We start from the raw sequence: 20,366 nt of genomic DNA, 5'->3' as shown, positions 1-20,366 counted from the left end.
TTTAACTAATCATTAAGACCTTTTAAACTGTATATTTCTTCTGAAATCACTTCTACATCATCATCATATCTAAATAGATTTCTTCCCTCTCTAAATGTTTGAGCTCAAATACGGACTATAAAAACATACATTTCCTATAATTAAATCAAACATTTCTATTATCTAAAGCCTAGTGAAACCTATTCCTTAATATAGAAGTACCACTCAATTTAAATACTCTTTTGATAATAAAGATATTGCAAGGGAGAAAATAATAAAATTAATATGATATTCAAGAACAAAAAGAAAAACGTTTGGTTAAATATGCATATTACGGCTTAATCACTTTATCAGTGTTATTATCTGCAACAACCGGTTTTATTAATGTATTTATTCCTGTCACTGTCTATTCAATTATAACAATATCTCTAGGTACAGGAAGTGCTGTAATAACTGGTTTATCACCTAAATTAAATATTAACAAGAAGATGAATATAAGAAAATTGTTCATTGTATTTACTCATTTAAAGAACAATTAGAAATGATTATAACATTAAATGGAAATATTAATAAAGAATATATTAAAAATGTTACTTTTTATATTCTAAAGTTAAAGAAACATTCGAAACCTTTTTCCCTATAATAACTGAGTAAGCTTAAGAAAACTTAACTGGAATGTAGAAGAAATTGCTACAGAAAATCAGTTAAAAAGAGAAATGGAGAATTATTACCTACCTGATATACGATGTCTTAATAAGTTCATTTAGAAGTGGTAAGATTTTTCTCTTATTTAATTTTTATTGCAGCCAGCTTGGTTAGCTAATAGTTATTTTTATATGCAATCTATCACAAAAAAAAAGCACCACTTTGAAAAGACTGCCAATTTGTTAATGGTAGCTCTATTTTACACACCTCATTGATCAAATACCATTTAACTGATTTCTTATGTCCCCTAATGTTTATGTTGTTCTACAGTAGTACATACATGAACGTTAAATGAAAACACTAAGCTTTATACATAAAAATGATTTTACAATCCAAAATGAAATGAAATGAAATCTTTGAGTTTTACGTCCCACAGTTATGCCGGTTAGGCTAAAGGAGACGGTGATGATGAGTAATGAATGAAATGGTGGAATGACGAAAGTGGGAGGAAACGGGAGAACTCCGAGGAAGCCCACGCACACGGTGTTTGTCCTACACAAAGTTCACTTGGCGGGGGCTGGGATCGATCTTACAATCCAGAAATTCATTTAGTGTAGTTTTCATTATTACACTATTGGAACAACGTTTATCGCTAAACGGTGGGGAAGTTATTGAAAGTAAACGAAAAGGAGGAAATTGTTTATCATACTATCTTTATGACATTTCAGACCGGCACGAGCAGTTCTTAATGCTGCAAATCGACGGGGCAGCTGTTTAGTATGGTTAAACAAGTTTCACACAAAGTAAGATCCAGTTCATGGTGTTATATTCGAACCAGTTCCTCAGTGAGTTGTTTCCTACACTGATATATCTTCTCATGTAGTTTCCGTGACATAATATGCCATAGATTCTCAGTGTGATTCATATCTGAAACATTTTGTGGCCATCATAATCTTTGGAAATCCATGCTTCAAAACAAGTCTGCTACACTCTGTACCCTGTAACATAGCACATTGTCTTCTTGAAAAATAAAATAACCCGAATTCGAATCTGGGAAATAGTCGGCAGCTTGTTGTAGTAACTTTTGATTCAGAACATCAATGTAATATGCCGCATTAACTTGTTTATAGCAAATTTCAATTTATCCCATTGTCTTTGAGTTAAAGCATCCTCACAACGTGACACTTTCATCAAATTTCCTTCTTTCGGAAATGCACTTTTGCTTCACACTTTCTCCTTTCAATTTTACTCCACTGTCATTTCCAACAATCACAAACTTCTTATCCGAGAAAATTAAGTGCCGCCACTATTCATTACTCCATTCTTGTATCTACTCACGAACTCTCTTCTAGCGTTTATGTTTATTACTTAAAACTGGTTTCTATCTTGAAGTTTTCTTATGTAACTCTTTTTCATTCAATCGTCTGGCAACAGAAATGCAGCTTATGTAGCCACCTGCATTAGAATAGACAGGTGCTTCAATTTCCTTGGAGCTGAAGCCTTTGACTGATAAAGCCAAGCGAACAATATCTCGATCCATTCTGCAGTTGTATTCATTTTCTGACACACCAGTCTCTTTCAGCTCATACATTATGCTCTTCTTGCTTCTGTAAAGTTCTACCTACGAAAGTGTGATGCATACCTAGAATTTTGGCGATTTGTTTGCTTGAGTAGCCCTCACCTTATAGTGTCAGAATTCGTCTGTGTTTATGAAGGCTTGTGTTATATTTTTCCCATATTGCGAGTTTCAAAGGGAGGATGATAACCTTCAATGCCTTATAATGTACGTGAAGCAATTCCGTCTAGAACGTAAATAAAAGAAACACTCAATAATAAAGATTTATCATTAAAAATACACGTTACACTGCTCTACAAAACAAATAAAACAAGCATATTAAGTCTCGATCACACTCGTATTGAGTTCAAAGATACCAAACGGAGACCATCTGAATTACTGTAAGAAACAAAATACTGGTATAATCCTCCTTAAACTTAAAGGTTATTGCAGACGTCAAGCAGATACCATTATGTCACGGAATGGATTATATAAACAACAAATGTAAGGAAACTCGTACGATTGTTCTGATTTTTTTTTTTTTTTTTACAGACTGTATATCCCAAAGCATGAATCACCATAAATATCAACAACTACAACAACGATTTAAAGGAGAATCAACGTTAAAGATGAAATAGCAACACAATGCGCCGGGACCGTAATACAGCAAATCATGAATGTGTTAAAATATTAAATAATACTTTTGATAAAGTGGATAGTTTCAAATATCTAGGATCAATATTAACAGAGGAAAATCATATTCACGGAGAAATTAAATGTCGACTAAAAGCAGGGGATTCGTGTTACTATTCGGTTCAAAATCTCTTGTTGTCGCGAATTCTGTCGAGGAATTTGAAGCTTAAAATATACAAAACTATAATCATGCCTGTTGTTCTGTATGGTTGCGAAACATGGTCGTTTACTCTGAGAGAAGAACATAGACTGAAAGTATTTGAGAACAAGATCCTTAGACGAATATTCGGACCCAAAACGAACGGGAATGGGGAATGGCGGAAAATTCACAACGAGGAACTACATAATTTTACCCAACATTGTTAGGATCGTCAAGTCTAGGAGGCTTAAATGGGCAGGTCATGTAGCTAGAATGGAAGAAAGTAGAAACGCTTTCAAAATCTTGACTGGAAGACCCATCGGAAAACGACCATTAGGAAGACCTAGGGGCAGATGGGAAGACAATAAAAAGATGGATCTCGCAGAGATAGGAATATAAAGTAGAAACTGGATGCAATTAGCTAAGGATAGAAGTCAGTGGAAAGCTTTTGTGAATGCGGCATTTAACCTCTGGGTTCCATAGGCCATAGAGTTAGTTTAGTTAGTTATTCAGTATTGATTCTATAAATCGAAGTGATGAATGTAAAGATTATTCTATTACAGTGTTTGATGATTTTATATTAGAGAATCAAAACACAAGAGATTATTTTACAAGAGGAAGACATAAGAATTATATTGTTTTTATCTTGCACAATCATATTTCAAAATACCTAAGCAATTAGTAAGAGACAATGTTAATGTTCTATGTATATTTCATCAAGATGATACTAATCTTAAGCATGTGTATAACGAATTTGGTGGAGGAGATATGTATTATAATTAATTTAAAGATATATGCTCTACTTCCTGGAAAGATGATTATGGTTTTAGAGTAATTGATATGAGGAGAAAAGTAAATAATATGGGAGTATAGGAGCAAGATTAAGATTTTTATAACCATTTAACAAGACACTCAATTAACATCAATTATTAACGTTCAACTTCAATATCAACATCAAACACCCTAACATTAAGGTTAGCATTAACGATTAACGTCTAATCTTGAAACGTCAACGTCTAACGTCAACGGATTTAACCTTCAACGATTTTCTTTATAGTAACTGGATGAAAAATAATTGGAGAGAAATCTTCATTTGAAAGAGTTTCTTATTACAGGCTTTAAAAATTGGAAGGAAGAAAGATTAGGAATATATGACAAATATAAGGAAACAAGAACTACTACTACTTGATGCTATTCACGGTTTAGGAAATGAGATTAAAGAAGTAAGAGAACTTATCCCAGCTGTAAATAAAAGTGTGAGAGTAGATTTGAAATATTTAGAAACAACTTTAATGTAAAATTCTATAAGTGAAAGTGATTCGTGTGTAACAGGGGAAATAAAACATATGAGAAAACAAATTGAAGAGCAAGTACATGGAATAGAGCCTCTAACAACCTATTTTGGTAAGATTGCAACGAAATATTATACCAAAAAGCTACGTATTTGGGATAAGAACTATTGAGGAGAATGGCAGAATAATAAAATAGGAAATTCTGAAGTTAAAGTTCAAGGTCATAATTTGATAATTAATGAAAAAGAGTATGAAGGAAGAGAAGGTTTATGCAATTATTAACAAGCAAAAAGCTAGAAAATTACACATAAGAGGATTTGGATAATTATCATGATATATTAGTAATTTCTACTGGAATTTATCAAAACAACGATTCAAATACAGGAAACCAATATCTTCAAAAAGTAATAAGTATAAATATATTATCAAAATCTACTTGGAATGAATTTTATTTTGAAAATAAATTGCTAGATCTGGTAAAGGCATAAAACAATATACAGAACTTCCTAAAAAATATGCATGGGTAAGTGATGTTCGAAAGTTAGTAGAAAGATTAATTATTATAGATGAAGAAAAAGTTGGAAATAATATTTTTTATACTGAACAAGTAGTTATTACGATTATGATTATTTGAAACTCTCACAATTCATTCCTAATGATTTAAAAGATATAGGATATTCAATATAGATACTAAATGTATTACCGCCAATATTTTGAAATGGCGAGGAATACGGACAAAGATTAATAAGATTTTAAAGATGAAAGGAAAGCCTACATATTCCAGGCCCACATATTCAGTTACATATTCCAGGACTTAACTATTGTAGACCTTCTACCAAGCTTCAACAAAAATTAGAAAGAGGAGATAAAGATATAAATACATTAGGCGAAGCTTGTAAAGAACATGATACAGAAATAACAAAGATACAGCTTCTAGACAAATTACAGACAAACAATTAGAAATTAAGGCTTGAGAAAGAGTTTCTGCTCAAGACACGTCATTAATTACTGAAAAATGATCAGATTTAGGAACTCCATTAGCGATGGAACCCAAAATAAATTTGGGTATGGGTTTAAAATCAGAATAGCATTTATAAGGGTTTTCTTTATAATAAATATAGAATGTGTTCGATTAAAGGAGCTATGTTTTCCATTTCTCACAACAAATTAGTTACTTCAAAAATTGTTCATACCTTAACAAAGAAACAACTTAATAATAAAGCTGAGAAGATCGAAGACGGTAAAGGAATGAATCTAAGGAAGAAAATAAACATTCTCCAAAAGAATATATTTTTGAATTTATATTTACAATACCAGTTATTCTTTCAGCAGTTGGAGCTTTAGGTTCTGTAGCAGGAGGAGCAGCAGGTATTGCAAAAGCTGAACAAGCGAAAAAGATTAAACAAGAATTAGAATAAAAAACACAACTTAGCAACAGATTGATTTCATTTTCCATTTAGCGTCCCTTTTTAGCAACGAGGCTATAAGAGACGTGGACCTACAGTTCAACGTGGGATACGAACCAGACGAGCCCTCGCAACTTAGTAATAGAAGCAAAACAAGATAGCTAATAAAACTCCAACTGATCAAAGGAGTATATATATATTTAAGATTATATATCTGTGTTACAGTTTCGGCTACGTAACATAGCCTTTCTCAGACTCATTATGGGAGAAATATCCAATTTTGACAGCTTATATACAATCTGAATGCAAGACACACCTACTTTCTCTTTACAAAACGTAAACTTTTAATTGTTCTAAAAAGATTTTTGTTTTAATTAGATGCATTCACTTTCTCTTTTTGCGCACCTGTTATGAAACTCTTAATTGGGTGTTTGTAACTTACACTTTCTATTCACTATTGTCCTTCTGCTGTTCTCCATCGTACACCTGTTCTAATAGCTTGGTTGATCCTTTTTAATTCTTTCTTTCTATTTTGTCTATCACCTTTTCCCATAATTCCTGTATCAGAAGTCCACTAGACCAATTTATCAACTTCTCCTTCCCATATTTCTTAATCCACTGTGCTTATATGTTAAGGCTTTAAATTTATTAAGTGAGAGAATATTGTTTTAGCGATGTAATGTATATAATAAATATGAACAAAAAATATGCGTTTAACAGCTTTTATGGATAATTCCATAACAGTTTCCGTAAGCACGGAAGATGTGCATAATATGATTAAAGAATACTGAGAAAAATACTGATTGTAAAGGTCAACATGATATTGATTGTGTGAACTGTATATTTGTTAAAGTCAGATCTAAAGGATAACAGTAATGTAAAGAAGTTTTATGAGAAAATTAGTCGATATATTGCTTGGTATGTATAGAGATGAATATTATAAATTACTTCCAAAAGTGCTTTAGCAGGCTTTACTCGTTATCGGTAACTTGTGAGCGAATATCTATTTTTGTTTTTATTTCCTTTCTGTAGATTTAGAACTTTGTCTATTGACCTGTGCTGCCCCCTAGCTGGAGACTGGAATACGGCGCGTGATCAGAAAAATTGTCAGCGATCTATGACGTGTGCAGTATGAAAGAAATCCTTGATAGTGAAAGCCTTATTCTGTTTGTAAGAGAATCCCTCACAAGTCACCTATCGCGTTTGTGTTTTTCGACCTGCTGTTGTTGTGTTTATGGGATTTTAAGCTAAAACGAATCAAGAGCGAGACCAGATACGGCAATGGTTAATAGAGGAATTTAATGATAATTACGTTAGTTCTGACATGCTGTCAGAATTTGATGATTCTGTAGATTCCGATGCAGCTGAAGACATTATTACGGAGCATGACAGCCATAGTGAATAGTCTGCTGATCAGGATGATGACATTTCTCCTAGTTCCGGTAGGCATTATGTGGGGAGACACAAGCCTATGTGTGGAATACTCAACCACCACGACAATAAACACGAAGAAGATGAAGAAATATTCTTCTTTACCCTCCTGGTGTTAAAGGTGAAGGTGTCAAAAGTTCAAAATGATAATAAAGCTTCGGATTAGGAAACATCTCCAACTTCCATCTGAAGAAATTGTACCCGAGTCAACCCAGAGCAAGGAAGAAGCCAAGTGTGCGTTTTGTCCAAAGAGAAAGAACAGAAAAACGAAGACAGCATGTGCAGATTGTCGATTGCCCATCTATGAACAGCACGTCATCACTATCTGCCACAAACGTAGAGCCCAGAAGAGCAGTGGAGATGAGGAAGACTGAATACATTTTTCAGTGGTGGTAGTGCTGCAGCAGAGGTTTGGATGTTTTCCTCGATCAAATTTTGGCAATTATATACTGGATTAAAATTATATTAGATAGATAAGGACTGTTAGGTTCTACAACCTAATCTAACCTAACACTTGTTATTTACTATGGGTATAGGGATGGGCAGTAAAATAAAAGCTTTCCCAGATATCCTTCCTGTGTATCTTCCTGCAGGATGTTAAACAGCAAACACAAGAACAACTTGGTACATAATAAACTGTAAATATAGTTAACTTTCCGTATGTTTTAATAAATTTGAGAATAAAATTAAATGTTTCCATATTACAACATTATTAATTAAATGTTACAACCAAAAAGGGTTCCATAATGCAAAAAATCAACTAAAATTACCGAAATTATACCAATAATAATAAAGTAAACGCATACTTTTACGTATCACAACGATAGACAAAGTTTTAATAACACAGAAACTAAATGAATAAAAAGTGAGGGATTCCCTCACAAGTTACCGATTGCATTACAAAATAGAACTTACCGATGGCGGGTTAATAAGGAAAATTTGTACCTGTTACCACTCAGAAAATATACATTAAATACGAAAAAATTATCTCGTTTTAAATGTTTACAACATATAATTATACCAAAAGAGGTGTTTACGATGTTAGATGATGAATCTAACATACCGAAGATAAAATATCTGTGCAAGTTATTTTAAGTATATTATACATAAACACTCAAAATATTACAATGAGGTTTAGTTAACACAATCACTTTACAGATCAAAACCAACAATATATACAACAAACGCTAATAAATTAATTTGAAGGATTATATAGCACCTTTAGCGAACTCTATTTTGATAAATCAAACACCTTTATAAATATGAGGTATGTTTTGTATTTGCTGTTATGAAAAAATGGTATAGATATTGATATTGAGTTTTAAAAGTCAAAACAGAATGACATTACATACGTTATTAAAGAAGTTACATTAGGAGTTATCATTTATTGTATAATAAATATGAATATCTTTCGTATTGCTACAGATAGGGAAGATTATTTTAAAAATATTAACACTAGACAAGAACAATTAGAACCATTAAAAATTTAGGTGATGTTAAGAAATATAATTTCACAAATATAAAACAAAAATTGACTCTAGATTTCTACATTATGACTCGCTTCCACTTTCAATATGAACTAGACAAAGGTTCTACATAAAGAATACATCTGAGATTGTTCCAAAACCAAAAGACTTGTTAGTGTAACCAATAGAGTCGATTAATACGATGTAGTAACGGTAGAACTTGAATCAATAAACAATAATGTTAATAACCAATTAGAAAGTGATAGAAACAAATTTGAGGATATACTAAGATCATTACAAGATACACATAGAAAGAGAGATGATATTAACAGAGATGCTTGTTACAAAAGACTTTCAAATGATAAAGACAGTTCTAAATTAATTATGCACAAAGAAACTATAAACTTATGTTGATTGAGAACCAAAATGTTAAAGACCCACTTTTCAGAATAATTAATCTATCTAATAGTTATAAATATTTCTAAATGGAAAAATAATGCATATGAAATTAAGTCTGGACAAATATTTTCTAAATATATTTCTAAACAATACTCTAGTTGAAAATCTTCATTTCGATATTAAAAAGAATTATATAATTGCGTTTCATACCGACAAAAATTCACCTTTTGAAGAAGGTGAATTACTATTTATTATTATGTATACAGAGAGAGCTTTCATAAAAATTATACTCGGAATTACTATTTACAATGTAGTAAAAATTGATATTTTTGATAATGTTAAAATACTATCAGAGTAAGATAATACTGCTATTAAAATATATTTAAATGTTAAAAGAAGAGTTTATTTTCATTAAGCGGAATTATATCATACAACTACCGTGCCGACTGATAACAGAAGTTGAAAATCTATACTTTTTAGTACATAATTTATGTAATATCTATAAATTTCTTTATAGTGGAAAGTAAGATTAACGGAATTAAGTTTTAATAAATATTTAATAGATATATTTTAAGTGGAACTTTAACTAAATAAATTACTTTTAAATTTTAATATAATTAAATGATAAGTTAACAATTTAACCACTTAAAAATTCTGATTTGAATGATGGTCAATTATTGCTTGTTATTATGATGTAGAAACAGAAGTTGAGGATGAAAAGAAATCAAGTGACCATGAAAATATGAATGTTGGTAATCTAATATTATGTGGCGATGCTATGCTATTCATACACAAATATATTCATTGTTCAAGTTATATCAATTAAAAAAGTAATATAAATTATTTGATGGCTTCAAACTTACCTATATTTCCATTTCTTGATCCAACGGAAAGAAGTTCTTCGTTATTGGAAGAATTAGACGCACATGCCTCATCCGAAACGACATCTACGAAATTATTTGCAAGCTCATCTGAAATAAGGAAGAAATAAAGCTTCTCTTCGGTTCTTGAATTAGAGAGGTTCATATAATGTTTAACTTTATATATATATATATATATATAATATAGCGCGATGTAACAAATTCCATTAGCAGTATCAAGATGATGATTTCGACTTCCTCTGAAGTCTTTATTTCCATTAGTAACGTCACTCTATCATATTTTTAGAGGTAACATTATAGGTATTAATATATTGTTCTTTGATACTAATGATTTTCATTTCATGCTAAAGTTTTGTTTTTTTTTTTTTTTTCAGCAACCTGCATTAGAATAGACAGGTGCTTCAATTTCCTTGGAGCTGAAGCCTTTGTCTGATAAAGTCAAGCGAACAATATCTCGATCTATTCTGCAGTTGTATTAATTTTCTGACACACCAGTCTCGTTCAGATCATACATTATGCTCTTCTTGCTTCTGTAAAGTTCTACCAACGAAAGTGTGATGCATACCTAGAATTTTGGCGATTTGTTTGCTTGAGTAGCCCTCACCTTATAGTGTCAGAATTCGTCTGTGTTTATGAAGGCTTGTGTTATATTTTTCCCATATTGCGAGTTTCAAAGGGAGGATGATAACCTTCAATGCCTTATAATGTACGTGAAGCAATTCCGTTTACAACGTAAATAAAAGAAACACTCAATAATAAATATTTCTCATTAAAAATAAACGTTACACTGCTCTACAAAACAAATAAAACAAGCATATTAAGTCTCGATCACACTCGTATTGAGTTCAAAGATACCAAACGGAGACCATCTGAATTACTGTAACAAACAAAATACTGGTATAATCCTCCTTAAACTTAAAGGTTATTGCAGACGTCAAGTAGATACCATTATGTCACGGAATGGATTATTTAAACAACAAATGTAAGGAAACTCGTACGATTGTTTTGAGTGGTGCTTTTTTTTTTTTTTTTTTTTTTTTGACAGACTGTATATCCCAAAGCGTGAATCACCATAAATATCAACAACTACAACAACGATTTAAAGGAGAATCAAAGTTAAAGATGAAATAGCAACACAATGCGTCGTGACCGTAATACAGCAAATCATGAATGTGTTAAAATATTAAATAATACTTTTGATAAAGTGGATAGTTTCAAATATCTAGGATCAATATTAACAGAGGAAAATCACATTCACAGAGAAATTAAATGTCGACTAAAAGCAGGGGATTCGTGTTACTATTCGGTTCAAAATCTCTTGTTGTCGCGAATTCTGTCGAGGAATTTGAAGCTTAAAATATACAAAACTATAATCATGCCTGTTGTTCTGTATGGTTGCGAAACATGGTCACTTTCTCTGAGAGAAGAACATAGACTGAAAGTATTTGAGAACAAGATCCTTAGACGAATATTCGGACCCAAAAGGAACGGGAATGGGGAATGGCGGAAAATTCATAACGAGGAACTACATAATTTTACCCAACATTGTTAGGATCGTCAAGTCTAGGAGGCTTAAATGGGCAGGTCATGTAGCTAGAATGGAAGAAAGTAGAAACGCTTTCAAAATCTTGACTGGAAGACCCATCGGAAAACGACCATTAGGAAGACCTAGGCGCAGATGGGAAGACAATAAAAAGATGGATCTCGCAGAGATAGGAATACAAAGTAGAAACTGGATGCAATTAGCTAAGGATAGAAGTCAGTGGAAAGCTTTTGTGAATGCGGCATTTAACCTCTGGGTTCCATAGGCCATAGAGTTAGTTTAGTTAGTTATTCAGTATTGATTCTATAAATCGAAGTGATGAATGTAAAGATTATTCTATTACAGTGTTTGATGATTTTATATTAGAGAATCAAAACACTAGAGATTATTTTACAAGAGGAAGACATAAGAATTATATTGTTTTTATCTTGCACAATCATATTTCAAAATACCTAAGCACTTAGTAAGAGACAATGTTAATGTTCTATGTATATTTCATCAAGATGATACTAATCTTAAGCATGTGTATAACGAATTTGGTGGAGGAGATATGTATTATAATTAATTTAAAGATATATGCTCTACTTCCTGGAAAGATGATTATGGTTTTAGAGTAATTGATATGAGGAGAAAAGTAAATAATATGAAGTATAGGAGCAAGATTAAGATTTTTATAACCATTTAACAAGACACTCAATTAACATCAATTATTAACGTTCAACATCAAACACCCTAACACTAAGGTTAGCATTAACGATTAACGTCTAATCTTGAAACGTCAACGTCTAACGTCAACGGATTTAACCTTCAACGATTTTCTTTATAGTAACTGGATGAAAAATAATTGGAGAGAAATCTTCATTTGAAAGAGTTTCTTATTAAAGGCTTTAAAAATTGGAAGGAAGAAAGATTAGGAATATATGACAAATATAAAGAAACAAGAACTACTACTACTTGATGCTATTCACGGTTTAGGAAATGAGATTAAAGAAGTAAGAGAACTTATCCCAGCTGTAAATAAAAGTGTGAGAGTAGATTTGAAATATTTAGAAACACCTTTAATGTAAAATTCTATAAGTGAAAGTGATTCGTGTGTAACAGGGTAAATAAAATATATGAGAAAACAAATTGAAGAGCAAGTACATGGAATAGAGCCTCTAACAACCTATTTTGGTAAGATTGCAACGAAATATTATACCAAAAAGCTACGTATTTGGGATAAGAACTATTGAGGAGAATGGCAGAATAATAAAATAGGAAATTCTGAAGTTAAAGTTCAAGGTGATAATTTGATAATTAATGAAAAAGAGTATGAAGGAAGAGAAGGTTTATGCAATTATTAACAAGCAAAAAGCTAGAAAATTACACATAAGAGGATTTGGATAATTATCATATATATTAGTAATTTCTACTGGAATTTATCAAAACAACGATTCAAATACAGGAAACCAATATCTTCAAAAAGTAATAAGTATAAATATATTATCAAAACCTATTTGGAATGAATTTTATTTTGAAAATAAATTGCTAAATCTGGTAAAGGCATAAAACAATATACAGAACTTCCTAAAAAATATGCATGGGTAAGTGATGTTCGAAAGTTAGTAGAAAGATTAATTATTATAGATGAAGAAGAAAAAGTTGGAAATAATATTTTTTATACTGAACAAGTAGTTATTACGATTATGATTATTTGAAACTCTCACAATTCATTCCTAATGATTTAAAAGATATAGGATATTCAATATAGATACTAAATGTATTACCGCCAATATTTTGAAATGGCGAGGAATACGGACAAAGATTAATAAGATTTTAAAAATGAAAGGAAAGCCTACATATTCCAGGCCTACATATTCAGTTACATATTCCAGGACTTAACTATTGTAGACCTTCTACCAAGCTTCAACAAAAATTAGAAAGAGGAGATAAAGATATAAATACATTAGGCGAAGCTTGTAAAGAACATGATACAGAAATAACAAAGATACAGCTTCTAGACAAATTACAGACAAACAATTAGAAATTAAGGCATGAGAAAGAGTTTCTGCTCAAGACACGTCATTAATTACTGAAAAATGATCAGATTTAGGAACTCCATTAGCGATGGAACCCAAAATAAATTTGGGTATGGGTTTAAAATCAGAATAGCATTTATAAGGGTTTTCTCTATAATAAATATAGAATGTGTTCGATTAAAGGAGCTATGTTTTCCATTTCTCACAACAAATTAGTTACTTCAAAAATTGATCATATCTTAACAAAGAAACAACTTAATAATAAAGCTGAGAAGATCGAAGACGGTAAAGGAATGAATCTAAGGAAGAAAATAAACATTCTCCAAAAGAATATATTTTTGAATTTATATTTACAATACCAGTTATTCTTTCAGCAGTTGGAGCTTTAGGTTCTGTAGCAGGAGGAGCAGCAGGTATTGCAAAAGCTGAACAAGCGAAAAAGATTAAACAAGAATTAGAATAAAAAACACAACTTAGCAACAGATTGATTTCATTTTCCATTTAGCGTCCCTTTTTAGCAACGAGGCTATAAGAGACGTGGACCTACAGTTCAACGTGGGATACGAACCAGACGAGCCCTCGCAACTTAGTAATAGAAGCAAAACAAGATAGCTAATAAAACTCCAACTGATCAAAGGAGTGTATATATATTTAAGATTATATATCTGTGTTACAGTTTCGGCTACGTAACATAGCCTTTCTCAGACTCATTATGGGAGAAATATCCAATTTTGACAGCTTATATACAATCTGAATGCAAGACACACCTACTTTCTCTTTACAAAACGTAAACTTTTAATTGTTCTAAAAAGATTTTTGTTTTAATTAGATGCATTCACTTTCTGTTTTTGCGCACGTGTTATGAAACTCTTAATTGGGTGTTTGTCACTTACACTTTCTATTCACTATTGTCCTTCTGCTGTTCTCCATCGTACACCTGTTCTAATAGCTTGGCTGATCCTTTTTAATTCTTTCTATTTTGTCTATCACCTTTTCCCATAATTCCTGTATCAGAAGTCCACTAGACCAATTTATCAACTTCTCCTTCCCATATTTCTTAATCCACTGTGCTTATATGTTAAGGCTTTAAATTTATTAAGTGAGAGAATATTGTTTTAGCGATGTAATGTATATAATAAATATGAACAAAAAATATGCGTTTAACAGCTTTTATGGATAATTCCATAACAGTTTCCGTAAGCACAGAAGATGTGCATAATATGATTAAAGAATATTGAGAAAAATACTGATTGTAAAGGTCAACATGATATTGACTGTGTCAACTGTATATTTGTTAAAGTCAGATCTAAAGGATGACAGTTATGTAAAGAAGTTTTATGAGAAAATTAGTCGATATATTGCTTGGTATGTATAGAGATGAATATTATAAATTACTTCCAAAAGTGCTTTAGCAGGCTTTACTCGTTATCGGTAACTTGTGAGCGAATATCTATTTTTGTTTTTATTTCCTTTCTGTAGTTTTAGAACTTTGTCTATTGACCTGTGCTGCCCCCTAGCTGGAGACTGGAATACGGCGCGTGATCAGAAAAATTGTCAGCGACCTATGACGTGTGCAGTATGAAAGAAATCCTTGATAGTGAAAGCCTTATTCTGTTTGTAAGAGAATCCCTCACAAGTCACCTATCGCGTTTGTGTTTTTCGACCTGCTGTTGTTGTGTTTATGGGATTTCAAGCTAAAACGAATCAAGAGCGAGACAAGATACGGCAATGGTTAATAGAGGAATTTAATGATAATTACGTTAGTTCTGACATGCTGTCAGAATTTGATGATTCTGTAGATTCCGATGCAGCTGAAGACATTATTACGGAGCATGACAGCCATAGTGAATAGTCTGCTGATGAGGATGATGACATTTCTCCTAGTTCCGGTAGGCATTATGTGGGGAGACACAAGCCTATGTGTGGAATACTCAACCACCACGACAATAATCACGAAGAAGATGAACAAATATTCTTCTTCACCCTCCTGGTGTTAAAGGTGAAGGTGTCAAAAGTTCGAAATGATAATAAAGCTTCGGATTAGGAAACATCTCCAACTTCCAACTGAAGAAATTCTACCCGAGTCAACCCAGAGCAAGGAAGAAGCCAAGTGTGCGTTTTGTCCAAAAAGAAAGAACAGAAAAACGAAGACAGCATGTGCAGATTGTCGATTGCCCATCTATGAACAGCACGTCATCACTATCTGCCACAAACGTAGAGCCCAGAAGAGCAGTGGAGATGAGGAAGACTGAATACATTTTTCAGTGGTGGTAGTGCTGCAGCAGAGGTTTGGATGTTTTCCTCGATCAAATTTTGGCAATTATATACTGGATTAAAATTATATTAGATAGATAAGGACTGTTAGGTTCTACAACCTAATCTAACCTAACACTTTTTATTTACTATGGGTATAGGGATGGGCAGTAAAATAAAAGCTTTCCCAGATATCCTTCCTGTGTATCTTCCTGCAGGATGTTAAACAGCAAACACAAGAACAACTTGATACATAATAAACTGTAAATATAGTTAACTTTCCGTATGTTTTAATAAATTTGAGAATAAAATTAAATGTTTCCATATTACAACATTATTAATTAAATGTTACAACCAAAAAGGGTTCCATAATGCAAAAAATCAACTAAAATTACCGAAATTATACCAATAATAATAAAGTAAACGCATACTTTTACGTATCACAACGATAGACAAAGTTTTAATAACACAGAAACTAAATGAATAAAAAGTGAGGGATTCCCTCACAAGTTACCGATTGCATTACAAAATAGAACTTACCGATGGCGGGTTAATAAGGAAAAATTGTACCAGTTACCACTCTGACAATATACATTAAATACGAAAAAATTATCTCGTTTTAAATGTTTACAACATATAATTATACCAAAAGAGGTGTTTACGATGTTAGATGATGAATCTAACATACCGAAGATAAAATATCTGTGCAAGATATTTTAAGTATACTAAGCATAAACACTCAAAATATTACAATGAGGTTTAGTTAACACAATCACTTTACAGATCAAAACCAACAATATATACAACAGACGCTAATAAATTAATTTGAAGGATTATATAGCACCTTTAGCGAACTCTATTTTGGTAAATCAAAGACCTTTATAAATATGAGGTATGTTTTGTATTGGCTGTTATGAAAAAATGGTATAGATATTGATATTGAGTTTTAAAAGTCAAAACAGAATGACATTACATACGTTATTAAAGAAGTTACATTAGGAGTTATCATTTATTGTATAATAAATATGAATATCTTTCGTAATGCTACAGATAGGGAAGATTATTTTAAAAATATTAACACTAGACAAGAACAATTAGAACCATTAAAAATTTAGGTGATGTTAAGGAATATAATTTCATAAATATAAAACAAAAATTGACTCTAGATTTCTACATTATGACTCGCTTCCACTTTCAATATGAACTAGACAAAGGTTCTACATAAAGAATACATCTGAGATTGTTCCAAAACCAAAAGACTTGTTAGTGTAACCAATAGAGTCGATTAATACGATGAAGTAACGGTAGAACTTGAATCAATAAACAATAATGTTAATAACCAATTAGAAAGTGATAGAAACAAATTTGAGGATATACTAAGATCATTACAAGATACACATAGAAAGAGAGATGATATTAACAGAGATGCTTGTTACAAAAGACTTTCAAATGATAAAGACAGTTCTAAATTAATTATGCACAAAGAAACTATAAACTTATGTTGATTGAGAACCAAAATGTTAAAGACCCACTTTTCAGAATAATTAATCTATCTTATATTTACAAATTTCTCTAAATGGAAAAATAATGCATATGAAATTAAGTCTGGACAAATACTTTCTAAATATATTTCTAAACAATACTCTGTTGAAAATCTTCATTTCGATATTAAAAAGAATTACATAATTATGTTTCACACCGACAAAAATTCACCTTTTGAAGAAGGTGAATTATTATTTATTATTATGTATACATAGAGAGCTTTCATAAAAATTATACTCGGAATTACTATTTACAATGTAGTAAAAATTGATATACAACTGACTGATAACAGAAGTTAAAAATCTATACTTTTTAGTACATAATTTAATAATGTACATAATGTAATATCTATAAATTTCTTTATAGTGGAAAGTAAGAGATACGGAATTAAGTTTTAATAAATATTTAATAGATATATTTTAAGTGGAACTTTAAATAAATAAATTAATTTTAAATTTTAATATAATTAAATGATAAGTTAACAATTTAACCACTTAAAAATTCTGATTTGAATGATGGTCAATTATTGCTTGTTATTATGATGTAGAAACAGAAGTTGAGGATGAAAAGAAATCAAGTGACGATGAAAATATGAATGTTGGTAATCTAATATTATGTGGCGATGCTATGCTATTCATACACAAATATATTCATTGTTCAAGTTATATCAATTAAAAAAGTAATATAAATTATTTGATGGCTTCAAACTTACCTATATTTCCATTTCTTGATCCAACGGAAAGAATTTCTTCGTTATTGGAAGAATTAGACGCACATGCCTCATCGGAAACGACATCTACGAAATTATTTGCAAGCTCATCTGAAATAAGGAAGAAATAAAGCTTTTGTTCGGTTTTTGAATTAGAGAGGTTCATATAATGTTTAACTTTATATATATATATATATATATATATATATATATATATATATAATATTGCGCGATGTAACAAATTTCATTAATTTCATTAGCAGTATCAAGATGATGATTTCGACTTCCTCTGAAATTTTTATTTCCATTAGTAACGTCACTCTATCATATTTCTAGAGGTAACATTATAGGTATTAATATATTGTTCTTTGATACTAATGATTTTCGTTTCATGCTAAAGGGTTTTTTTTTTTTTTTTTTTTTTTTTTTTTTTTTTTTTTTTGCAAAGAGTGTTGTTAACTTACAAAAGACAGCTTCAAGTATTATAATTTTCAAGTGGAAGTAATCTTTCTCAACCTCTACTCTCTCACTAATCCTTCTTAAGGACAATTATCTACTTTGTAGTTCTTGTCATATAAAATATTTCAATGAAACAACAACTGGCACAGAGAATTCAAGTACTCCTCAGTATCATCTCATATTTTAACTTGTCTGGATAAATGCTCTAGGTTAGCATTTCTCAAACCACGGTAGCGCTCTTAGTCTTCAAGCTCTATCGTTGCGACTGTCTTACTTTAAATAGTTTTTAAAATGAAGTGAATTTCTATGTCACACAATAGTTGAGAATCCCAAACATAATTCGAAAATTACAAAAGTAAGCACCTTTCACTTTCTCTCAGAAGATTGATATTTCACGGAATGTATTACCCAATCTACTCTTTTGGATAGTCTTCAATTCTTAAAAGAAAGTAATTGTTTTCTCATATTAATACCAATATGAAATAAAGGGAATTTCAGTCAATGAAACTTAAAACTGAAATATATTGATATTAATATATGCTGGAAAGCTTGTAATATTATTAATAACAAAAGGATTACCTAAGTGATAGGAAATTAACTGTAGCGGTATTACATAATCGAAGTAGGGAAATGCTTGTCGATAGATGTCGCGGTGTAATTCCCAGGTTTTACTTGTAGTGACTGACAGTTTGCTGTTTCCTCACTGAAAAAAGTCGTTTAGCGGGATTGGGTACATTATCAACTTCTCCAAATCGGTGCAACAAGATGTTATCAATTTCTCGGTGCAGAAGCAGTGCATGCTTAAGAAATTTAACGTGGGATGCAGGATGAGCAATACTCTCTTTAAAAAGTCTCAAAACAATGAAATATTTACCTCTGACAAGCAATGTAGAAACACCATGAAAGGAATCCAGAAGTTTCTACACTGAAGCCACCCACTCCTTTCAGTGCATCAATATCAATGACAATTATCTACAGGTGACACGTTACATATTAACTTACTTCACATATCCCGTAATGAACTATTTCTCAATGTAAGCGTGACAACCTTTTCTTTTGAGCATATCTTATCGTCTACTTGTAAGCCTTTTACCCAGTTACCTAGGGTCGGTTTTTCGGTTCGCTGTTCTCGATCCATGTTTCATTTTGGGATTGCCTTTACAAGCAACTAATCACTTGACGTCAACCCTCAACCTCGACGACGAGGATTTTTTATATTTAAGCACACACTATAATAATAATAAACTGCCTTTCAAAAGAGACAGACAGAAGTGTTGTAGTCCGTAGAACATTTTGATCATTAAAAGTGCCCCTCACTTGAAAGGTGTTCTAAATAATACAAATTACTGATGTGTAAGTAACTTTCTTTTACCCAGCTGACTGCCTAAGCCAACTGAACTGACAGAAAGACTATTTCTTCGAAATCACATAAACAATTAGCAGCATCACGTGTTCACTTAATTAAGGAGTTTGTTTGTATGGCGTGATATGTTATCAATTAATATTGAAACCCGAAATGATGGGTTCCTGCAGCTTCTGGTTTTAGTACAGAAAGAGAGAGAGTGGAGACGGAATGTATTTTTGGAGCACTTCATCCTATAAAACTGCTTGTAGCTCTCTATTACCCGTTTTACTCTATAGTGATCACAGTTAAAACCAGAAGTGGTTAATTTCTGCCACTTCCAACTTGAACAGAGAGTTAAGAGAGAAGATGGTGTCTACTCTTACAACGATAAAGCTAAATAAAAAATTCTCGCTACGTTTTATTATTTTGCTCCAAAAAGTTCAATATTGAAACCGGATGTTCTAATGGATTTCTATTGTTTTAGTTTGTAACAGTGTTAATTTGATTTGATTCGATTGTATTCAGTGTCCTTTCAGAATCGAAGCCGTATGACACGTAGACGTGAGGTCCGAGGTAGATAAGCTCCCGCCGAGATCGAACCCAGGTCTCCC

At 31.6% G+C, this 20,366-nt stretch overlaps 1 protein-coding gene across 3 annotated transcripts in view; it reads right to left on the bottom strand.

Moving 5' to 3' along the window:
- LOC145677690 (uncharacterized) overlaps positions 1-18,953 on the bottom strand; it is a 31,329-nt gene extending 12,376 nt beyond the window's left edge. The window contains exons 1-3 of one of the 3 annotated variants that reach the window (XM_081748111.1): positions 17,955-18,953; positions 9,869-9,976; positions 650-2,426 (exon numbers count right to left, since the gene is read on the bottom strand). In XM_081748111.1, coding sequence (XP_081604237.1) covers positions 2,401-2,426; positions 9,869-9,976; positions 17,955-18,117 — 297 coding nt within the window. In that variant the 5' untranslated portion in view covers positions 18,118-18,953 and the 3' untranslated portion in view covers positions 650-2,400. Of the gene's footprint in view, positions 1-649; positions 2,427-9,868; positions 9,977-14,340; positions 14,449-17,954 lie in introns of those variants that run through there. The other 2 variants (XM_081748110.1, XM_081748112.1) reach the window with 2 other exon arrangements.
- Between the last annotated feature and the right edge of the window lie 1,413 nt (positions 18,954-20,366).

The sequence above is a fragment of the Thermobia domestica genome, unplaced genomic scaffold (assembly GCF_964235325.1).
Source record: "Thermobia domestica unplaced genomic scaffold, izTheDome1.hap1.1 HAP1_SCAFFOLD_1240, whole genome shotgun sequence".
Classification (NCBI taxonomy): Eukaryota; Metazoa; Arthropoda; class Insecta; order Zygentoma; family Lepismatidae; genus Thermobia; species Thermobia domestica.
Note: the sequence above shows the minus strand (reverse complement) of the source record. Positions and strands in the feature narration are given on the sequence as shown.